The sequence below is a fragment of the Salvelinus namaycush genome, chromosome 32 (assembly GCF_016432855.1).
Source record: "Salvelinus namaycush isolate Seneca chromosome 32, SaNama_1.0, whole genome shotgun sequence".
NCBI classification, from domain to species: domain Eukaryota; kingdom Metazoa; phylum Chordata; class Actinopteri; order Salmoniformes; family Salmonidae; genus Salvelinus; species Salvelinus namaycush.
In genome coordinates, this window is record NC_052338.1 from 17,676,129 (window position 1) to 17,697,648 (window position 21,520).

A 21,520-nucleotide genomic window follows, 5' to 3' on the forward strand; every position below is an offset into this window, starting at 1 on the left:
CTCTCTGTTCCATAAGTCCTGCCCAGAGGTACAGTGCCTTCAGAAAGTATTCACACCACTGATTTTTTTCCCCCACGTTTTGTTGCTACAGCCTGAATTTTAAATGGATTAAATTGAGATTGTGTGTCACTGGAATTATGCTTTTAGTAATGTTTACAAATGTAATGAAAAATTCTGAAATGTCTTGTCAATACGTATTCAACCCTGTTGTTATAGCAAAAAGTTGCTGAACAACTCACATAAGTTGCATGTACAGTTGAAGTCGGATGTTTACATACACCTTAGCTAAATACATTTAAACTCAGTTTTTCACAATTCCTGACATTTAGTCCTAGTAAAAATTCCCTGTCTTAGGCCAGTTAGGCTCACCACTTTTATTTTAAGAATGTGAAATGTCAGAATAATAGTGCAGAAAATGATTCATTTCAGCTTTTATTTCTTTCATCACATTCCCAGTGGGTCAGAAGTTTACATACACTCAATTAGTATTTGGTAGCATTGCCTTAAACAATTTAAACTTGGGTCAAACGTTTCGAGTAGCCTTTCACAAGCTTCCCACAATCAGTTGGGTGAATTATGGCCCATTCCTCTTGCCAGAGCTGGTGTAACTGAGTCAGGTTTGTAGGCCTCCTTGCTCGCACACGCTTTTTCTATAGGATTGAGGTCAGTGCTTTATGATGGCCACTCCAATACCTTGACTTTGTTGTTCTTAAGCCATTCTGCCACAACTTTGGAAGTATGCTTGGGGTCATTGTCCATTTGGAAGACCCATTTGCGACCAAGCTTTAACTTCCTGACTGATGTTGCTTCAATATATCCATATAATTTCCCTCCCATATGATTCCATCTTTTGTGAAGTGCACCAGTCCCTCCCCCACAGGGGGTGGCAGGCCTCCCCCTTTTTCCTGCAAGCCTCCACCTTTTTCCTCCAAACATAACAATGGTCATTATTAGAGGTCGACCGATTATGATTTTTCAACACCGATACCGATTATTGGAGGACAAATAAAAATAATGTTTTTATAGATATATATATCATACACACACACACATTTTGTAATAATGACAATTGCCACAATACTGAATGAACAATGAACACTTTTATTTTAACTTAATATAATACATAAATACACACACACACACACACAGCTCTGAAGTGACAATGATACTGAAGAGTCTGCTTAGGAGACATACTCTCAACTGTTTGAATAAAAATAGAGTTTAAGTTACCTGTGAATGTTGAAAACAAAAACTGTAATTTCTATATGCAGGAAATCCTATTTTAATAATGGGCATGGTAAGAATTGACGACCAAAGTGCATCCCATGACACCTTCTAGCAAAATCTGAAAAGCGGTTCCTTCATTTATTCCATAGGATATTTTTAGATTCACTTAAAATAAGGTCTGTGTTTCGTGTAGGCTTACACCACCTTGCCAATTTTATAACTGTGTAGATATCCATAGGACAAGGTAACTCTGATCAATATTGGCTAAATATAAGCGAAGATCATTTTTTTTGTAGAGTGGATTTATGAAAATATGTTGACAAACGTTACCTTATCCTAGTGAGATTTACACGGGTATCAAAACGTCGAGGCGGTTTAAGCCTGCACGAAACACAGACCTTATTTGAAGTAGATCAAGACATTCTCTATGGAAGACATGAACGGTAAAATAACGAAGAAAACCCTTTCAAGTTCAGCAGCAAGTTATTACAGGAATTATAACGCGTCGACTATTTCTCTCTAAACCATATACCTTTGACTAATCCGGAAACTATCACCTCAAACAAAACGTTTATTCCGTTCCGTATTTTATCTAACAGGTGGCATCCATGAGTCTAAATATTCCTGTTACATTGCACAACCTTCAATGTTATGTCATAATTACGTAAAATTCTGGCAAATTAGTTCGCAAAGAGCCAGGCGGCCCAAACTGTTGCATATACCATGACTATGCGTGCAATGAACGCAAGAGAAATGACACAATTTCACCTGTTTAATATTGCCTGCTAACCTGGATTTCTTTTAGCTAAATATGCAGGTTTAAAAATATATACTTGTGTATTGATTTTAAGAAAGGAATTGATGTTTATGGTTAAGTACACATTGGAGCAATGACAGTCATTGATTGATTGTTTTTTATAAGATAAGTTTAATGCTAGCTAGCAATTTACCTTAGCTTACTGCATTCGCGGCACAGGCAGGCTCCTCGTGGAGTGCAATGTAATCAGTGTTAGAGCATTGGACTAGTTAACTGTAAGGTTGCAAGATTGGATCCCCCGAGCTGACAAGGTTAAAAATCTGTCTGAGGCAGAACGTTCCTAGGCCGTCATTGAAAATAAGAATGTGTTCTTAACTGACTTAAAGATTAAATAAAGGTGTAAAAAAAGAAAATAAATACAAAAAAATCAGCGCCGAAAAATACCGATTTCCGATTGTTATGAAAACTTGAAATCGGCCTTGATTAATCGGCCATTCCGATTAATCGGTCGACCTCTAGTCATTATGGCCAAACAGTTCTATTTTTGTTTCATCAGACCAGAGGACATTTCTCCAAAAGTACAATCTTTGTCCCCATGTGCAGTTGCAAACCGTAGTCTGGCTTTTTTATGGCAGTTTTTGCTGAGTGGCCTTTCAGGTTATGTCGATATAGGACTTGTTTTACTGTGGATATAGATACTTTTGTACCTGTTTCCTCCAGCATCTTGTGGAGGTCTACAATTGTTTTTCTGAGATCTTGGCTGATTTCTTTAGATTTTCCCATGATGTCAAGCGAAGAGGCACTGAGTTTGAAGGTAGGCCTTGAAATACATCCACAGGTACACCTCCTATTGACTCAAGCTAATTGACATCATTTATCTGAAGCTTCTAAAGCCATGACATCATTTTCTGGAATTTTCCAAGCTGTTTAAAGGCACAGTCAATTTAGTTTATGTAAACTTCTGCCCCTGCATTTTAAGTGAAATAATCTGTCTGTAAACAATTGTTGGAAAGATGACTTGTGTCATGCACAAAGTAGATGTCCTAACCGACTTGCCAAAATTATAGTTTGTTAACAAGAAATTTGTGGAATGGTTGAAAAACGAGTTTTAATGACTCCAACCTAAGTGTATGTAAACTTCCGATTTCAACTGTATGAATGACTACCTCATCTCTGTACCCCACATATTCAATTGTCTGTAAGGTCTCTCAGTAGAGCAGTGAATTTCAAACACATTTTACCACAAAGACCAGGGAGGTTTTCCAATGCCTCGCAAAGAATGGTACCTATTTGGAAGAGGGGAAAAAAGAAAGACAAAAAAAAGACATTAAATATCCTTTTGAAAATGGTGCAGTTATTAATTACACTTTGGATGGTGTATCAATACACCCAGTCACTAGAAAGATACAGGCGTCCTTCCTAACGAAGGAAACCGCTCAGGGATTTCACCATTAGGCCAATGGTGACTTTAAAACAGAGTTGCTGTGATGGGATAAAACTGATGATGAATCAAAAACATTGTAGTTACTCCACAATACTAACCTCCTAATTGACAGTCCATAAAAGGATGCCTGTTTGCAATAAGGCACTGAAATAAAACTGCAAAAAATTTGGAAAAGAAAACTAAATGACAGAGTGAAAAGAAGGATGCCTGAACCTTATGTCCTGAATAGATAGCGTTATGTTTAGGGAAAACACAACACATCACTGAGTAACACTTCATATTTTCAAGCATGGTGGTGACTGCATCATGTTATGGGTGTGTTTGTCATCGGCAAGGACTAGGGAGTTTTTTTAGGATAAAAAAACAATAGAGCTAAACACAGGCAAAATCCGAGGAAAACCTGGTTGTCTGCTTTCCAACCGACACTGGGAGACAAATTCACCTTTCAGCTGGACAATAACATAAAACACAAGGCCAAATATACGCTGGAGTTGCTTACCAAGACGACATTGAATGTTGTACAGTTTTGACTGAAATCGGCTTGACAATCAATGGCCAGACTTGAAAATGGCTGTCTAGCAATGATCAACAATCAACTTGACAGAACTTGAAAATTGAATAATGTGCAAATATTCTACAATCCAGGTGTGTAAAGCTCTTAGACTTACCCTGTAAGACTCACAGCTGTAATTGTTGCCAAAGGTGACTCTAACATTTATTCACTGAGGGGTTTGAATAAGATTTCTCCATTTCATTTTCAATAAATTTGCACACATTTCTAAAAACATGTTTTCATGTTGTCATTATGGGGTATTGTGTGTAGGTGGGTGGAAAAAAAGAAAAGCAATGTCATCCATTTTGAATTTGGGCTGTAACACCACAAAATGTGGAATAAGTCAAGGGGTATGAATACTTTCTGAAGGCACTGTACCAAACTTGGTTGTACAGGAAATGGCTGTGAACACACTAGTGAGGTCATATTCTGGCCCTGTGGTTGGCGGCGGGCTGTCGAGTCAACCCATGCCCACCTGCCCCAGGGCCAGGAGAGTGGGAGCAAGAGAAATAACGAGGGAGGAGGAGAAGAGGGGGAATGCCTGCCTGTTATTCCAGACCCACTGCTGTCAGTCTGAGTAGAGTTGAGAAGCATTCAAGTGGTCTCTCCCTGGAATTTCCCCTCTGCTGCGCTCGCAGGAAAAAGGCAGTTATAGGTTCAATTTTGTCTGGAGCATGTAATTAGAATGGCAGGGTAATTGAAGCTGAGCTCATGTCATGCTGTAGGAGATGCATCGTCTGATAGTAGTGCATGTTGTTTACTCTATGCTGCTATGTGGGGTGTGTTTCGCTCTGTGTTTTTTCTTAATTACCAGAGAACTCATGTAATGGCCCTGGTTGCAATGTGAAGTGTGCCAAAGTATTTTAAAGGTGCCCGTATACTAGGTTTAATTTGCTCCTAGCAGAACTCTGCAAGATGACGCGAACGTCTCGCATACTTCTTTAAAAGACCTCTTGCTTGAAAAATGAGAAAAGCGGCAATCGTACTTTTTGTCCCTCTTGAGATGCCGTATTAACAACGGCCAGTATACACTTCCTCAAAATATTTAAAATGAATCAAAGATAAATCAAGAAATCTATAATTAGGCCTCCCAAGTGGCGCAGCGGTCTAAGACACTACAGCCCAGGGTTGAATCCAAGGCTGTGTCACAGCTGGCCATGACCGGGAGACCCGTGTGGTGGCGCACAATTGGCCCTGCGTCGTCTATGTTTATGGGAGGGTTTGGCGGGCCGGGATTTCCTCGTCCCATTACACTCTAGCGACTCCTTGTGGTGCCTGCAAGCTGACTTCGGTCGCCAGCTGGACAGTGTTTCCGCCCACACATTGGTGCGGCTGGCTTCCGGGTTAAGCGAGCAGTGTGTCAAGAAGCAGTGCGGCTTGGCAGGGTCGTGTTTCGGAGGATGCATGGCTCTTGACCTTCGCCTCTCCCAAGTCCATATGGGAGTTGCAGCGATGAGACAAGACTGTAACTACCAATTGGACATCACGAAATTTGGGAGAAAAGGGGGTAAAAGAAGAGAATCTGTAATTAAATTTGGACTTTTTTAGGGGAGGTCTTAGTTGAGCAATTTTACATCAGATGTTTGTTGCAGTATTTCTCAAGTGGGAAAAAAGCGCATGAAAACCAGTCTCTCGTTGAATGACAACAAGCATTTCATTGAAGAGTCCCGTCCATAGTTCCTACTCCTAGGAGTAGTACTATTGACCAATCACCAACGAAGAGGCATAGATTTCGGCTACCGAACTTCGACTTGCCTCAAGTGAAAAAGTTGTGTGCACGAACAGCCCCCCAAAAAACTGCCGAACACTAAAATGAACAAAAATGTCACGAAATTGTCATAATATATGCGTGAACTGTTTTGACTGGAAAGCAAGCATGCGTTAGGCTCTCTTGGGCAGAACTGATTGTCAGCAGCCCAAGTCAGTGAAAGTGGGCCACAGCAGTCAGATGTTTGCATCCATCAGTAAAAGTCAATATTTGCTAATGATTTACAATGTTTGACCTTGATCTTGGCCAGAATGGCTACTGCACCGCAGGCAGCCGTAGTTCAGCTCATTGTGGTTGCCCTTCGCTGACACACTTTTTAATTCATTTTAGTATTTATCTTCTCTGGAAACTATGTCCCCGACAAACAAGTAGGATTTGACTTGCACGCTGACTCGTTAAAGGAAATTGATGGGTTTGCCAGAAGATATTTAAAGAGTATTGTCACGTGCTAGCCAGACTTATAAAGTTTTATCGTCTTTTTTCCTGTTCCCTATTTGAAGGGAAAATCCCCTTTTTCAACACACACACACTCACGCGCTATCATCTGAGACATACTTTACCTGAACGTTAAATACAGTGAAAGCAGGGTTACCTCAGCCAGTTTCTGAACAGAAGCACTTTTCATTTCAGCAGTCAGTGTATTTTCTGTCCCGTGTCACTGCAGTAGAAGGCAGCGCCGTCAAATGAACTAACAAACGGTCTCCTCTCCCTCTCTGCAATCCAAATGTTTTCCTGCTTCCCCCGCCCCAGGAAGCTCCTCTCTCCATGCATGCAGAGCAGGGTGAAGTTCCTCTGAATAAGCCTCCATGGTTGACACAGCTGCTGGAAATTTCCTTTAAAGGAAGTGTGCTGCTGGCTGGGTTGGTTGCTGACCAAGGAGTGCCACTGGCGGGGATGGGCCAGGCAGGGCTGCACTGAGAGGGGGGCCAGGGCCATGGTCATGCTCTGGTCTGGTGGCACTTGAATGCTAATTTCTAGGTCCAGGTCACATAAACCAGCATAGCATCCAGTTCTAGCTGTACAATCAGAGGCTTCACCTAATGCTGTTAATGTGTCATCTCTGTCACATCGTTACACACACTGCAGTGCTTCAAGGCTAAGTCTATTCCATTGCCCTTTGTAGATAGATAATCAATTGACTGGTTTTCAAACGATGACACATTTTGAGTTGGGGGTTAGGCTACAACAGTAGCATCCATGCTAACTGCTCTCCGGTTTCCCTGTCATCAGACCACTGCAGATGATCCCATCCCAGTGCAGGGAGATCCCTTCCCAGGCCCCAGCTATAGCCCAGTGTAGGGAAATCCCAATTCTCATGTCCATGGCCATAGGGATTTAAGAGGCCTTTCTCTGAGGCCTACTCCGCAAACAAATTCTGCAACTCAAGCTCTGAATAGCTTATATCAGCTTTGATTTCCCCCCCCACCCTCTTTCCCATCCTTTCTTCATTTATCACTCCCTCCCTCTCTCTCCTCAGAAAACAAGCAGACCCAGCTCTGAAGTCTGAATAGACAACTTGCTCTCTGGTATCCCGCCATCCCCCTCTTTGCTCCATCCGTTCCCTTCCTTCTCTCTATCCCTCACTCCATCCTCCCACCCAGAGAGATGTGTCGTGTTCTGGCTCCTGTCTTCTATGTGGCCATAGAGCTAAGCTTCCATTCTCTCTGCCCATCAATGCTGCTGGATCTGAATCCGTATTGGACCAGCTTCACAGACACTGAAGGCTGAATCCGCTTGGGTCTGCCATTCTGTCAGCTTATGGTTTCCCTAATGCAAGCTGACATTTTCAAGACAGGCGTATTTCAGCCCGCTGTTTTCACAAGACCGCAACACGTCCCCTCCCCACCTTCCATCATTCTCCAGCCAGCTCTGTGAGGGGAGTAGGCCCTAAATCCTGACTTCCGTCCTGAAGAAATATCCACATAGATGATCATATCCACGTTGTTCCTCAACCGCTAAAACAGTTATGTTATTGTGAGGTCAGTGTGGCTGTAGCCCTTGCAGAAAACATTTACCATGTGAAAGAGTGCGTTGAGCGAGCTTCTTTGAGGGATGGAGAGCGAAAGAGTGCTCTCCTTTGTGTGGTGTCTCTATTGCTCTCTCCATCTCTGCCTCTTTCTCGCTCTCACTCTCTTTCCCTGCACACAAGTGTTAAGTAGCTGGTTAATTGGCAGTAGTGAGTTGTTGTTGGACGCTGGGCCTAACCACTCTTCTAAAGGTCAGGAAAAACGCAGGGCAGGGGCAGCACGGTTGGTGCACGCAGCAGCAGTGTGATGCGGTCCTGTGCCAGCCCAGCATGTGACTCCAGACCCGCTCCCTTCATCACACAGCTCCCATTGTTCAGCCGCTCTCATTGCCCCCGTCCCCATGCCAACCGTTGCTATGTATACTGTTGATGGCGTTGGGTTACCCAGACATAAGGAGGGACCTGGGATTGTTCTCTGAAAATCTGACAAAGACGTTGAAGGAAAATGTAGCCCATATACAAATTCCAGAGCATATTATTGAATGAGAGTACTATGGAACGAATATTTGGGAATGTTCATTGAAATACACTGTCAATTAATATCATGGAAAAAGGTTGTATAAAGTCTCAATATACAGCATCTTGGAAAGGGAGACACAAAATGAAGTTGAACCGTTATTGTATCCAAGACAAATTCCCTAAATCTTTTGTGGTTAGACTTAGTCACTGTAACAGTATGATGACTTTGCCGTCCCCAGGCTTCCCTCATCAGAAGAATCCCTGATTAGATTCCTGAAATGCAGACAGGAAAATAATTTGACTGGGAGGAAAGCTATTCAGCCCTCCCGCCCTCCCTCGCCTGTCTCTCTCCTTCTCTCCATCGCATATTACATTTAAACACTGCACAATTTACAAGTGTAAATATTGGACTATAAATCGTGCCTTCCTGTATAATACTTATGATAAAATGTTTATTCTATTCTACTGAGCCATTTACTTTGTTTGTATTATCTTTTATTTCTTATTGTTGCATCAAGAAGGAACCTGCAAGTAAGCATTTCGTTGGATGGTGTATACCATGTGTATCCTTCAGATATGACTAATAATAAAACTTGACTTGACTTAATGCTTGTTACATCACTTGAGGCAGCTCAAATTGATTTATTTCCTGTTGAAAAAAGTTTTAATGTGAAACATTTAAAGAATTCTAAACATTGGGAGGGCATCTGGAGATTGGTGTCATGTTGCCACTCGGTCTGGTGTAAACAAGGATTAGAAAAACGGTGTGAAATACACCTCTTGAAATGTAATCTTTCTACCCCTCTCTTTTCTTTCTCCCCCCTCCCCCTTCTCTAGGTGAATCAGGTTTGGGGAAGTCTACACTGATCAATTCCCTCTTCCTGACAGACTTGTATTCCCCTGAATACCCTGGTCCCTCCCACAGAATCAAGAAGACTGTACAGGTAAACACTAAGATGCCCTATCTATTTGATTTATTCATGGTATATTTGAATGGGAACAGATAGAAACACAACAAATAAACTATTCATTATATGTTGCATCATAGCTTCAACTCATTTTCAACACCCTACTTGTGTTTTCTCTAGGAGAAAACATACTTCTGTAACAGATTAGTAGATACCGTCTCTCCCTCTAAAAGGAAATGACTGTTCTTTTCCCAAAGAAGATAAATATTTCAGCTCACTCGCCACATTAAAAAAGCTGTTTCCCCTTTCTGTTGCTTTAAGTGCAGGGTGGTAACTAGGTAACGTGTCTCCATCCTGTCTGACTTACCCATAAGTTCCTCTTTTGGCCATAAACGGCCTGCTCTTCTCTGGTAAATTATCTGATGTGCCCCAGCCAGCTCCCACCCAGCCCTTTCTGTGTTGTTTTGGGTCGTTGATGTCACAGCCCTGGCCCTCCCTCTACTTCATACCTGCTCTCTGACATGATTCAGGCTAGGCCACTCATAACCTGTTACACTCCGACAGGGTGGTATCTACTCATAACTTGGTACCACCGCTGCCCTGTCATCTGTCTGAATAACAAGGCCTACAACCAGTTCATCTACTTAGACTAGGAGGAATGACTGACTGGAAAGAGATGGGGCTCTGTAACCATACAGAATATCAGGGGGTGGCGACTGACTCATCGACTGGGAAAACGAATGGTGTGCATAACAAATAGCAACAGGGAGTTTTTGCTGGGAGAACTAGTACATTTCATTATAACTTGAGTCATGTTCCTCCTCTCTGTTGGTGGAATAGTACTGACTACTGAGACAGAAGATGATGCTCAGGTTAGGGGAAATTAGTTGCGCTCGCTAAGGGAGTGAACATTATTTATAATAAGGGTTACATGGAGAAAATCGGACATCTCTGAAATGGATGGCCTTCCCTTCAACAAAATATATATATATATTTTTTTTTTAAATACATTTTTACCCCCTTTTCTCCCCAATTTTCGTGGTATCCAATCGCTAGTAATTACTATCTTGTCTCATCGCTACAACTCCCGTACGGGCTCGGGAGAGGCGAAGGTCGAAAGCCATGCGTCCTCCGAAGCACAACCCAACCAAGCCGCACTGCTTCTTAACACAGCGTGCCTCCAACCCGGAAGGCAGCCGCACCAATGTGTCGGAGAAAACACCGTGTACCTGGCCCCCTTGGTTGGCGCGCACTGCGCCCGGCCCGCCACAGGAGTCGCTGGAGCGCGATGAGACAAGGATATCCCTACCGGCCAAACCCTCCCTAACCCGGACTACGCTAGGCCAATTGTGCGTCGCCCCACGGACCTCCCGGTCGCGGCCGGCTGCGACAGAGCCTGGGCGCGAACCCAGAGACTCTGGTGGTACAGCTAGCGCTGCGATGCAGTGCCCTAGACCACTGCGCCACCCGGGAGGCCCAACAAAATATATTTTACCTAAACCCTCTGTGAAAGCTTACATTTTTTTTAAATAAAAAACAATACCATTGACCCTGCCTGCTCCCGAGCGGCGCAGCGGTTTAAGACACTGGATCTCAGTGCAAGAGGCGTCACTATAGTACCTGGTTAGAATCCAGGCTATGTCACATCCGACCATGATTGCGCGCTGCCCTATGGCAGTTGGCCCAGCGTCATCGGGGTTTGGCCGGAGTAGGCCGTCATTGTGAATAAGAATTTGTTCTTAACTGACTTGCCTAGTTTATTAAAGGTTAAATAATAAATAAAAACCATGCCCTATACACAAAATAATAATTAAACAAAGTGGATAGCAGAGAATATGTCTACCATTTCCCATCACTTATTGGACAGATCAGAGCCTTAGATATGCTGTTTTAGAAACAGTTTTTCATTTTCTAAGCATTACATGGCAACGCAGGAATTTTGATAGATTCAGCCCTTTGCGCTATCATTGTATTTCCAGGTCTGAGAAATTGCCTTTTTAAAAACATTTCATGCAATTCTATGTCATTTTACATATTAGCAGAATCTTTTTTAATACCACACACATTACTGGAATTACAGGCCAAGAATTAACAAAGATGGGTCTGTCTTATTTCACCCGGTAAGTTGACTGGGAACACCATTTTCATTTACAGCAATGACCTGGGGAATAGTTACAGGGGAGAGGGGGGATGAATGAGCCAATTATAAACTGGGGATTATTAGGTGGCAATGATGGTATGAGGGCCAGATTGGGAATTTAGCCAAGACAACGGGGTTAACACCCCTACTCTTACGACAATTGCCATGGGATCTTTAGTGACCACAGAGAGTCAGGACACCCGTTTAACGTCCCATCCGAAAGACAGCACCCTACACAAGGCAATGTCCCCAATCACTGCATTGGGATATTTTGTTTTAGACCAGAGGAAAGGGTGCCTCCTACTGGACCGCCAACACCACTTCCAGCAGCATCTGGTCTCCCATCCAGGGACTGACCATATTTCTCCAATGCCAAATTAGTGTGCCTTGTTTGCAACGAAACTGTCCTCTACCTTTCCACCCCAGACAGAGTAGGCCTACCAATGCAGAAAAAATGTAAGATTTAACTGCTGGCTACTATTCTTCTGTGGTTTAACCCAACGAGAGAAGGTCACAAGTGTTTCTCTTAAAGCTGTCTGGGTTTAAACATCTTCTATTGTACAGAAAGTGAATAGCTTAGTCAATTGATAGTGACAGTTAACTTCCCAAGCAAAGTCTCTCTTTTTTAGGTTGTAGCTCAGCCTCTGAATGTCAAAGAAAGCAAACAATTTTATATATACAGTTGACGTCGGAAGTTTACATACACTTAGGTTGGAATCCTTAACTCGTTTTTCAACCACTCCACAATTTCTTGTTAACAAACTATAGTTTTGGCAAGTCGGTTAGCACATCTACTTTGTGCATGACACAAGTCATTTTTCTAACAATTGTTTACAGACAGATTATTTCACTGTATCACAATTTCAGTGGGTCAGAAGTTTACATACACTAAGTTGACTGTGCCTTTAAACAGCTTGGAACATTCCCGAAAATGATGTCATGGCTTTAGAAGCTTCTGATAGGCTAATTGACATAATTTGAGTCAATTGGAGGTGGACCTGTGGATGTATTTCAAGGCCTACCTTCAAACTCAGTGCCTCTTTGCTTGACATCATGGGAAAATCAAAAGAAATCAGCCAAGACCTCAGAAAAAAAATTGTAGACCTCCACAAGTCTGGTGCACTTCACAAAATAGATGGCATCATGAGGTAGGGAAATTGTGGATATATTGAAGCAACATCTCAAGACATCAGCCAGGAAGTTAAAGCTTGGTCGCAAATGTGTCTTCCAAATGGACAATGACCCCAAGCATACTTCCAAAGTTGTGGCAGAATGGCTTAAGGACATCAAAGTCGAGGTATTGAAGTGGCCATCACAAAGCACTGACTTCAATCCTGTAGAAAATTTGTGGGCAGAACTGAAAAAGCATGTGCGAGCAAGGAGGCCTACAAACCTGACTCAGTGACACCAGCTCTGTCATGAGGAATGGGCCAAAATTCACCCAACTTATTGTGGGAAGCTTGTGGAAGGCTACCTGAAACGTTTGACCCAAGTTAAAGAATTTAAAGGCAATGCTACCAAATACACTCAATTAGTATGTAAACTTCTGACCCACTGGGAATGTGATGAAAGAAATAAAAGCTGACATAAATCATTCTCTACTATTATTCTGACATTTCACATTCTTAAAATAAAGTGGTGATCCTAACTGACCTAAGACAGGGCATTTTTACTCTGATTAAATGTCAGGATTTGTGAAACTGAGTTTAAATGTATTTGGCTAAGGTGTATGTAAAATTCCGACTTCAACTGTGTGTGTGTGTGTGTGTGTGTGTGTGTGTGTGTTCTAGCAAATATTAGTCTAGTCTGATTAGGGATCTGGGAAATCAGTTGACAACCAACCAGACCACACACACACTCACAATGTCATTTTTCATTGAGAAGCAGTGAAATGGTTGAGAGATTTTATATTTTAGTGTAGGATTATTGATTCACCTACACTGGTCCAAACCAGTGTTTTGCTACTGGTGTAGTGGTATTGACAGTGGGATATGAATGGTATTAGTGATTTTATAGATATTCCCTCCTACTCTATTTGCCCACACGTTGAGGAATACTTGTCTTCTCCCGTCCAGTTTTATCACTGACACTGCCATGTTTCTGTATATGGAATATTCAAACGTCTGTGAAACATCACATAGTTGATTTGCAACATGTCTACACCACTGCAGACACCTATTTGTAAATGTCAGTTTTGCTGAGAGAGCTGGCTTTATCTGTTTTAATGAGCCTAATGTATAGTTAAGAGGATTCCCAAAAATGTCCCATCCTTTTGGTTTATTCTGTTTGTCTTGCTGCTGCCTGAATGAGTTCCCTAACTCACACACACACAAGCTCTGTCTGTTGTTGGATCGCATTTCATGTCAAGTATGGCCTCCAGGCCAATTCCTGGTGTTGAAAGCCATAAACAGCCTGCAGTGTGTGTGAACGCCATTGGATTGGCTATGCACGTGCATCACAGCACAGAGGGGCGCTCCAAACAAACAGACTGTTTCCTGTGATGATTGAACGGGTGATAAAACATGGGTCTCTTTTATCAGAGCTGGCCTACATGCCTCTGAAGACACACGTGTGTCCCATAAGGAGTTGGCAAGAGAGCAGAAACCGACTGGCCCCCAGGCTAAGGTAGGTGAGGATGCATGTGTTAATAGTGCTGTAGTGATGGTCATGATGTCATTGGGCTGGTCCTGGTGTGCCTGTAGAGGGCCCGAAATTAGTAAAGTGGTTGAGTCGTGCCAGGTTTTAGGGCCTGCCAGGATGATGTACTGTTCTTCTGCCAGCCTGTTGCTTCATAGCTGTGCAATCCTCAGTCTGCTGGTGAGTCACTTTTAGTATTTTGTTAGGATCCCCATTAGCTGCTGCTAACGAAGCCGTTATCCTCCTGCGGTCAACACAAAACATGAAATAATACAGAACATTATAGACGATGACAACTCATGGACAGGTTAGAGCATTGGGCCAGTAACCTCAAGGTTGCTGGATCGAATCCCCAAGCTGACAAGGTACAAATCTGTCGTTCTGCCCCTTAGCAAGGCAGTTAACCCACTGTTCCCCGGTCGCCGAAGACGTGGATGTTGATTAACTTCCTATGGCTGCAGGGGCAGTATTGAGTAGAGGTCGACCGATTTATGATTTTTCAACGCCGATACCGATTAATGGAGGACCAAAAAAAGCCGATACCGATTAATCGGCCGATTTTTTTTTTTTTTTACTTTTTTTTTTTTTTTTTTTTGCAATAATGACAATTACAACAATACTGAATGAACACTTATTTTAACTTAATATAATACATCAATAAAATCAATTTAGCCTCAAATAAATAATGAAACATGTTCAATTTGGTTTAAATAATGCAAAAACAAAGTGTCGGAGAAGAAAGTAAAAGTGCAATATGTGCCATGTAAGAAAGCTAACGTTTAAGTTCCTTGCTCAGAACATGAACATATGAAAGCTGGTGGTTCCTTTTAACATGAGTCTTCAATATTCCCGGGTAAGAAGTTTTAGGTTGTAGTTATTATAGGACTATTTCTCTCTATACCATTTGTATTTCATATACCTTTGACTATTGGACGTTCTTATAGGCACTTTAGTATTGCCAGTGTAACAGTATAGCTTCCATCCCTCTCCTCGCTGCTACCTGGGCTCGAACCAGGAACACATCGACAACAGCCACCCTCGAAGCAGCATTACCCATGCAGAGCAAGGGGAACAACTACTCCAAGTCTCAGAGCGAGTGACGTTTGAAACGCTATTAGCGCGCACCCCGCTAACTAGCTAGCCATTTCACATCGGTTACACCAGCCTAATCTCGGGAGTTGATAGGCTTGAATTCATAAACAGCAGAGCTGCTGGCAAAACGCACGAAAGTGCTGTTTGAATGAATGCTTACGAGCGTGCTGGTGCCCACCATCGCTCAGTCAGACTGCTCTATCAAATCATAGACTTAATTATAACATAATAACACACAGAAATACGAGCCTTAGGTCATTAATATGGTCGAATCCGGAAACTATCATCTCGAAAACAAAACATTTTATTCTTTCAGTGAAATACGGAACCGTTCCGTATTTTATCTAACGGGTGGCATCCATCAGTCTAAATATTCCTGTTACATTGCACAACCTTCAGTGTTATGTCATAATTACGTAAAATTCTGGCAAATTAGTTCGCAATGAGCCAGGCGGCCCAAACTGTTGCATGTACCCTGACTCTGCATGCAATGAACGCAAGAGAAGTGACACAATTTCACCTGGTTAATATTGCCTGCTAAACTGGATTTATTTTAGCTAAATATGCAGGTTTAAAAATATATACTTCTGTGTATTGATTTTAAGAAAGGCATTGATGTTTATGGTTAGGTACACGTTGGAGCAACGACAGTCCTTTTTCGCGAATGCGCACTGCATCGATTATATGCAACGCAGGACACGCTAGATAAACTCTTAATATCATCAACCATGTGTAGTTATAACTAGTGATTATGATTGATTGTTTTTTATAAGATAAGTTTAATGCTAGCTAGCAACTTACCTTGGCTTCTTACTGCATTCGCGTAACAGGCGGGCTCCTCATGAGGCAGGTGGTTAGAGCGTTGGACTAGTTAACCGTAAGGTTGCAAGATTGAATCCCTGAGCTGACAAGGTAAAAATCAGTCATTCTGCCCCTGAACAAGGCAGTTAACCCACCGTTCCTAGGCCGTCATTGAAAATAAGAATGTGTTCTTAACTGACTTGCCTAGTTAACTTCTTATGGCTGCAATCCCGTTAATGGGATGATATGACAACAGCCAATGAAAGTGCAGGGCACCAAATTCAAACAACAGAAATCTCATAATTAAAATTCCTTAAACATACATGTATCTTATACCATTTTAAAGGTAATCTTGTTGTTAATCCCACAAGTGTCCGATTTCAAAAAGGCTTTTCAGCGAAAGCACCACAAACTATTATGTTAGGTCACCACCAACTCACAGAAAAATTCAGCCATTTTTCCAGCCAAAGAGAGGAGTCACAAAAAGCACAAATAGAGATAAAATTATTCACTAACCTTTGATGATCCTCATCAGATGACACTCATAGGACTTCATGTTACACAATACATATATGTCTTGTTCGATAAAGTTCATATTTATATCCAAAAACCTCAGTTTACATTGGCGCCATGTTCAGAAATGCCTCCAAAATATCCGGAGAAATTGCAGAGAGCCACGTCAAATAACATAAATACTCATCATAAACTTTGATGAAAGATACATGTTTTACATAGAATTAAAGATACACTTGTTCTTAATGCAACCGCTGTGTCAGATTTCAAAAAGCTTTACGGCAAAAGCACAATATTCAATAATCTGAGAACAGCGTTCAGCCACAAAAGCAAGCCATACAGTTACCCGCCAAATTGTGCAGTCAACAAAACTCATAAAAAGCATTATAAATCTTCACTTTGCTGATCTTCGTTGGAATGCACTCCCAGGACTCCCACTTCCACAAGAAATGTTCGTTTGGTTCGGTAATGTCCATCATTTATGTCCAAATAGCTATTTTCATTAGCGTGTTTGGTAAACAAATCCAACGTCAGGAAGCGCATTCACTAAAAGCTGACAATGTCAAAAAGTTCCGTAACAGTCCGTAGAAACATGTCAAACGATGTATTGAATCAATCTTTAGAATGTTAACATAAATCTTGAATAACGTTCCAACCGGAGAATTACATTGACTTCAGATGAGCACATCTCTGATTCAGAGGGGTTGGGTTAAATGCGGAAGACACATTTTCAGTTGAATGCATTGTTGTACAACTGACTAGGTATCCCCCTTTCCCTAAATTGAAAACAATACACACTTTCATACACTTAACTCTCAGCAGTCCATGCTTTGTAACATTGCACATAGATACTCAGTTTGACTTAGTTTTGTATTTTGGGACTGTGAAGAAACTTGTTGCATGCCTTGTGTTAGCTGATTGAATAGACTATTTGGAATTTGTGATGCAGTCAATCTCTCCTTGTTTGTCTATTTGTTTGTTGGGGCAGCACTGGCAGTAAAAGTCCCAGTCCTTACTAAGGGTTCTGGATCTGAAGCTTGAGGGAGGAACGGAGGGAGACTGACAAGGCCGCCATGCCAGTTGAAGAAGAGGAAGTAGTCATAGTACTAACAAGAAGTAGTACTGAAGGTGCCAGACTTGTGGTTTACCGTCTTATGATGACGTCATCACCTGATCAATGGTTAGCCATTTAGTTGGACCTGCTTCCTCTCCTGGGCCTTCAGCATCAGGTTACAGTAGGTGTGCAGCAGGAGTGCCTTCTCATTTTCAGACTTCAGAAATATCCCTCCAAAAACGATGCCCACATTGTATTGTACCTCCCTTTTGAAGTTGCATGAAAGTGATCCCGTTTCTATGATTCACTGCCAATAGAAACAGCCTCTGCCTGGGTGTGTGGTATTCCATGTAGCTAGCTTTCACCCACAGAAGCTCCAGCATTTTCTCTTGAATTGTTCCCTCTCAACACTAGTCTATATCTCCACTAAGCCCAGACAGCACTCTGCTCTGTTTTCACCCAGCATCCGCCAATGTGTTTACCTGCGCATTACACACCCTTAAGCACTTATTAAAGTTTAAACGTGATTAGTGTATCTGTGTTTTCTCTGCTTCCTTTGGCTCCAATAGTGAGCGTTATGCCAGAGGTTTGGTGATAAACTTGGCAGGGTCAGGATCCAAGAAGGAAAGAGTAGTTAGTAGGAACTCTATGCTTGTTTATCCTAGAGGAGGAGGAGGGATGAATGACTAGAGCCTGATAAGGGTTATGTTATGCTATATTATGTTATTGGAGGGACAGCACTAGCCTGGTCCCAGGTGTATTTGTCCTGTTCAGCCAACTCCAGTGCTCATTGCCACTGACCATAGGAGTTGGCTAAACAAATCTGGTCCTGGCTAGGGTAGGCGTCTGTCGGTTAGTTAAGAACAGATGGAGAGGGTATGGGATGAGGCTAGCGCTTAGCGTGCTTAGTCTGTCAGCCCAATGTCCTCGTGTAACACAGCTGAGCAAACCAACCGTAGTGGAGAGGAGTGTGGCAACGGTCAGTGTTCCTCTTCCCTGTCTGTCTGTGAGGTCATTGTGGTCAGACACACACACACACACACACACACACACACACACACACAGGGAAGATCCCTCTCCTCCTACCGTTACACTGTTTAGTACCAACTAACTCATGCCACACAGGGAGGGGTCCATGTCTGTTGTTTTTGTTCATTCAACGTCTCACACTAGCTCCTGCCATTCATGACACTGTAAAGGGTGCAGTCGGTTGAATAGCATGAATGAAACCATTTAAAAATATTAATAATTATTTATGCCACTGTCAATCATCTTTGCCTTGATGGCTCCTGAGAAGATACAGTTGAAGTCGGAAGTTTACATACACTTAGGTTGGAGTCATTAACTCGTTTTACAACAACTCCACAAATTTCTTGTTAACAAACAATAGTTTTGGCAAGTCGGTTAGGACATCTACTTCATTTTTCCAACAATTGTTTACAGACAGATTTATTTCACTTATGATTAACTGTATCACTATTCCAGTGGGTCAGAAGTTTACATACACTAAGTTGACTGTGCCTTCAAACAGCTTGGAAAATTCCAGAAAATGATGTCATGGCTTTAGAAGCTTCTGATAGGCTAATTCACATAATTTGAGTCATACCTGTGGATGTATTTCAAGGCCTAACTTCAAACTCAGTGCCTCTGCTTGACATGGGAAAATCAAAAGAAATCAGCCAAGACCTCTGAATTTTTTTTTAGACCTTCGCAAGTCTGGTTCATCCTTGGGAGAAATTTCCAAACGCATGAAGGTACCATGTTCATTTGTACAAACAATAGTACGCAAGTATAAACACCATGGGACCACGCAGCCGTCATACCGCTCAGGAAGGAGACGTGTTTTGTCTCCTAGAGATGAACGTACTTTGGTGCCGAAAAGTGCAAATCAATCCCATAACAACAGCAAAGGACCTTGTGAAGATGCTGGAGGAAACAGATACAAAAGTATCTATATCCGCAGTAAAACGAGTCCAATATCGACATAACCTGAATGGCCGCTCGGCAAGGAAGAAGAAAGAAAAAAAGTCAGACTACGGTTTGCAACTGCACAATGGGGACAAAGATTGTACTTTTTGGAGAAATGTCCTCTGGTCTGATGAAACAAAAATGGAACTGTTTGGTCATAATGACCATCGTTATGTTTGGAAGAAAAAAGGGGAGGCTTGGAAGCCAAAGAACACCATCCCAACCGTGAAGCACGGGGGTGGCAGCATCATGTTGTGGGGGTGCTTTGCTGCAGGAGGGACTGGTGCACTTCACAAAATAGATGGCATCATGAGGTAGGAAAATTATGTGGATATATTGAATCAACATCTCAAGACATCAGTCAGGAAGTTAAAGCTTGGTCGCAAATGGGTCTTCCAAATGAACAATGACCCCAAGCATACTTCCAAAGTTGTGGCAAAATGGCTTAAGGACAACAAAGTCAAGGTATTGGAGTGGCCAGCACAATGCCCTGACCTCAATCTTATAGAAAATTTGTGGGCAGAACTGAAAAAGCATGTGCGAGCAAGGAGGCCTACAAACCTGACTCAGTGACACCAGCTCTGTCATGAGGAATGGGCCAAAATTCACGCAACTTATTGTGGGAAGCTTGTGGAAGGCTACCTGAAACGTTTGACCCAAGTTAAACAAATTAAAGGCAATGCTACCAAATACTAATTGAGTGTATGTAAACTTCTGACCCACTGGGAATGTAATGAAAGAAATAAAAGCTGAAATAAATCATTCTCTCTACTATTATTCTGACATTTCACATTCTTAAAATAAAGTGGCGATCCTAACTGACCTAAGACAGGGAATTTTTACTCTGATTAAATGTCAGGAATTGTGAAACTGAGTTTAAATGTATTTGGCTAAGGTGTATGTAAACTTCCAACTTCAAATGTATCTGTAACCAGTTGAGTTTTGGTTACAACAAGACAGCCAAGAGATGAGGGAGGGAAAGTGAGTATGACCGAGAGAGAGAGGGGAGGGGAAAAAGAGAGTGGAAGAAGGGAGAAAGTCTTACTCTGATGGTGCTTAAAGGACCAGGGTGAGGTCTATGAATAGGGGGTTAGAGGTCAAGTAAAGAGAGAGGAGGAGTTTAATGTGCAGTCTGATGGATTCCTGTAAATGTAAGGGTAGGGCAGTAAAAGGCAGCATTATACACACACACACACACACACACACACACACACACACACACACACTGTGAGCTGGAATGAACAGCCGTGTTTTTACCCCCAGTGTCCTGTCTGGTGCATAGCAACCTAGCGTTGCCAAAAGCCCTGGTCTGCCCTTGAAAGCCTATGTAAATCACGATCGCCAGAACGACCCCCACAATTTTTGTCGGTGACTGCGGTTTTTGGCTCAAATTAGTTTATGATGAAGTTTGATCCCCACTGTGAATTATTAAAAATGTCGTTACAAATCAAGATATTTTATTAAATAGAAAACCATTCTGAATACTACGTTCTTGTCACACAGGACCATGTGCTGACACAGCCCAATCATGGGTCGGGAGTCTCCCGGTTGACTCTCTCAGGCAGGATGAGAATGACTACATTGACCATGATCCTTATCAATTTTTTTGTTGTTGTTGGTGCCATTCAGCCCCATTCAGCAATATGGCGCGCTTCAAATTCAAATACTTCTGGCTTCATGCGACATTGGGAGTTTTCCATAGGAATATGTGAATGACGTCAGTGCTATCACCATCTACTGGTTTTAATGTATGGTTCTAGCAGAGTTAATGGATTAGGATGTGTGTGCCCTATTAAAAAAAGCTGTGTGCATTCCAGCGCTGGCGATTTGAGTGACTCTCGTCAACCGACAACTCTGTAGATTTACTGCCTGGAAATAAATATAAATCGAACCATGCAATTTTTCCCTCATCGTTTTCCCTGCAGTTAGTAGTTAAACTGTTCTGTGGCTAGAGCACACACACACGCACATCAGTTCACACATGTGACATATCATCTTTGTTTTCAAAACTTGCTTCAGAAGAGAACCCATCGGTTTTGAAAAGTATGCAATTTTTCAGGGTCAAGAATGGTTGTCTAAAGTATCCATTTCCTGCTTGTGAATGTAGTCTTTCAAATCAAATTGTTGAGAATGTACGTAGATGAACTGATAAGATGATACCTGTGAAAATAAG

At 42.1% G+C, this 21,520-nt stretch overlaps 1 protein-coding gene across 2 annotated transcripts in view; it reads left to right on the forward strand.

Moving 5' to 3' along the window:
* The window catches only part of LOC120026926 (septin-7), a 51,781-nt gene that overhangs the window by 11,499 nt on the left and 18,762 nt on the right, over positions 1 to 21,520 (forward strand). For both annotated transcript variants that reach the window (XM_038971692.1, XM_038971693.1), the window contains exon 4: positions 9,072 to 9,178. In XM_038971692.1, coding sequence (XP_038827620.1) covers positions 9,072 to 9,178 — 107 coding nt within the window. The remainder of the gene's footprint in view (positions 1 to 9,071; positions 9,179 to 21,520) is intronic.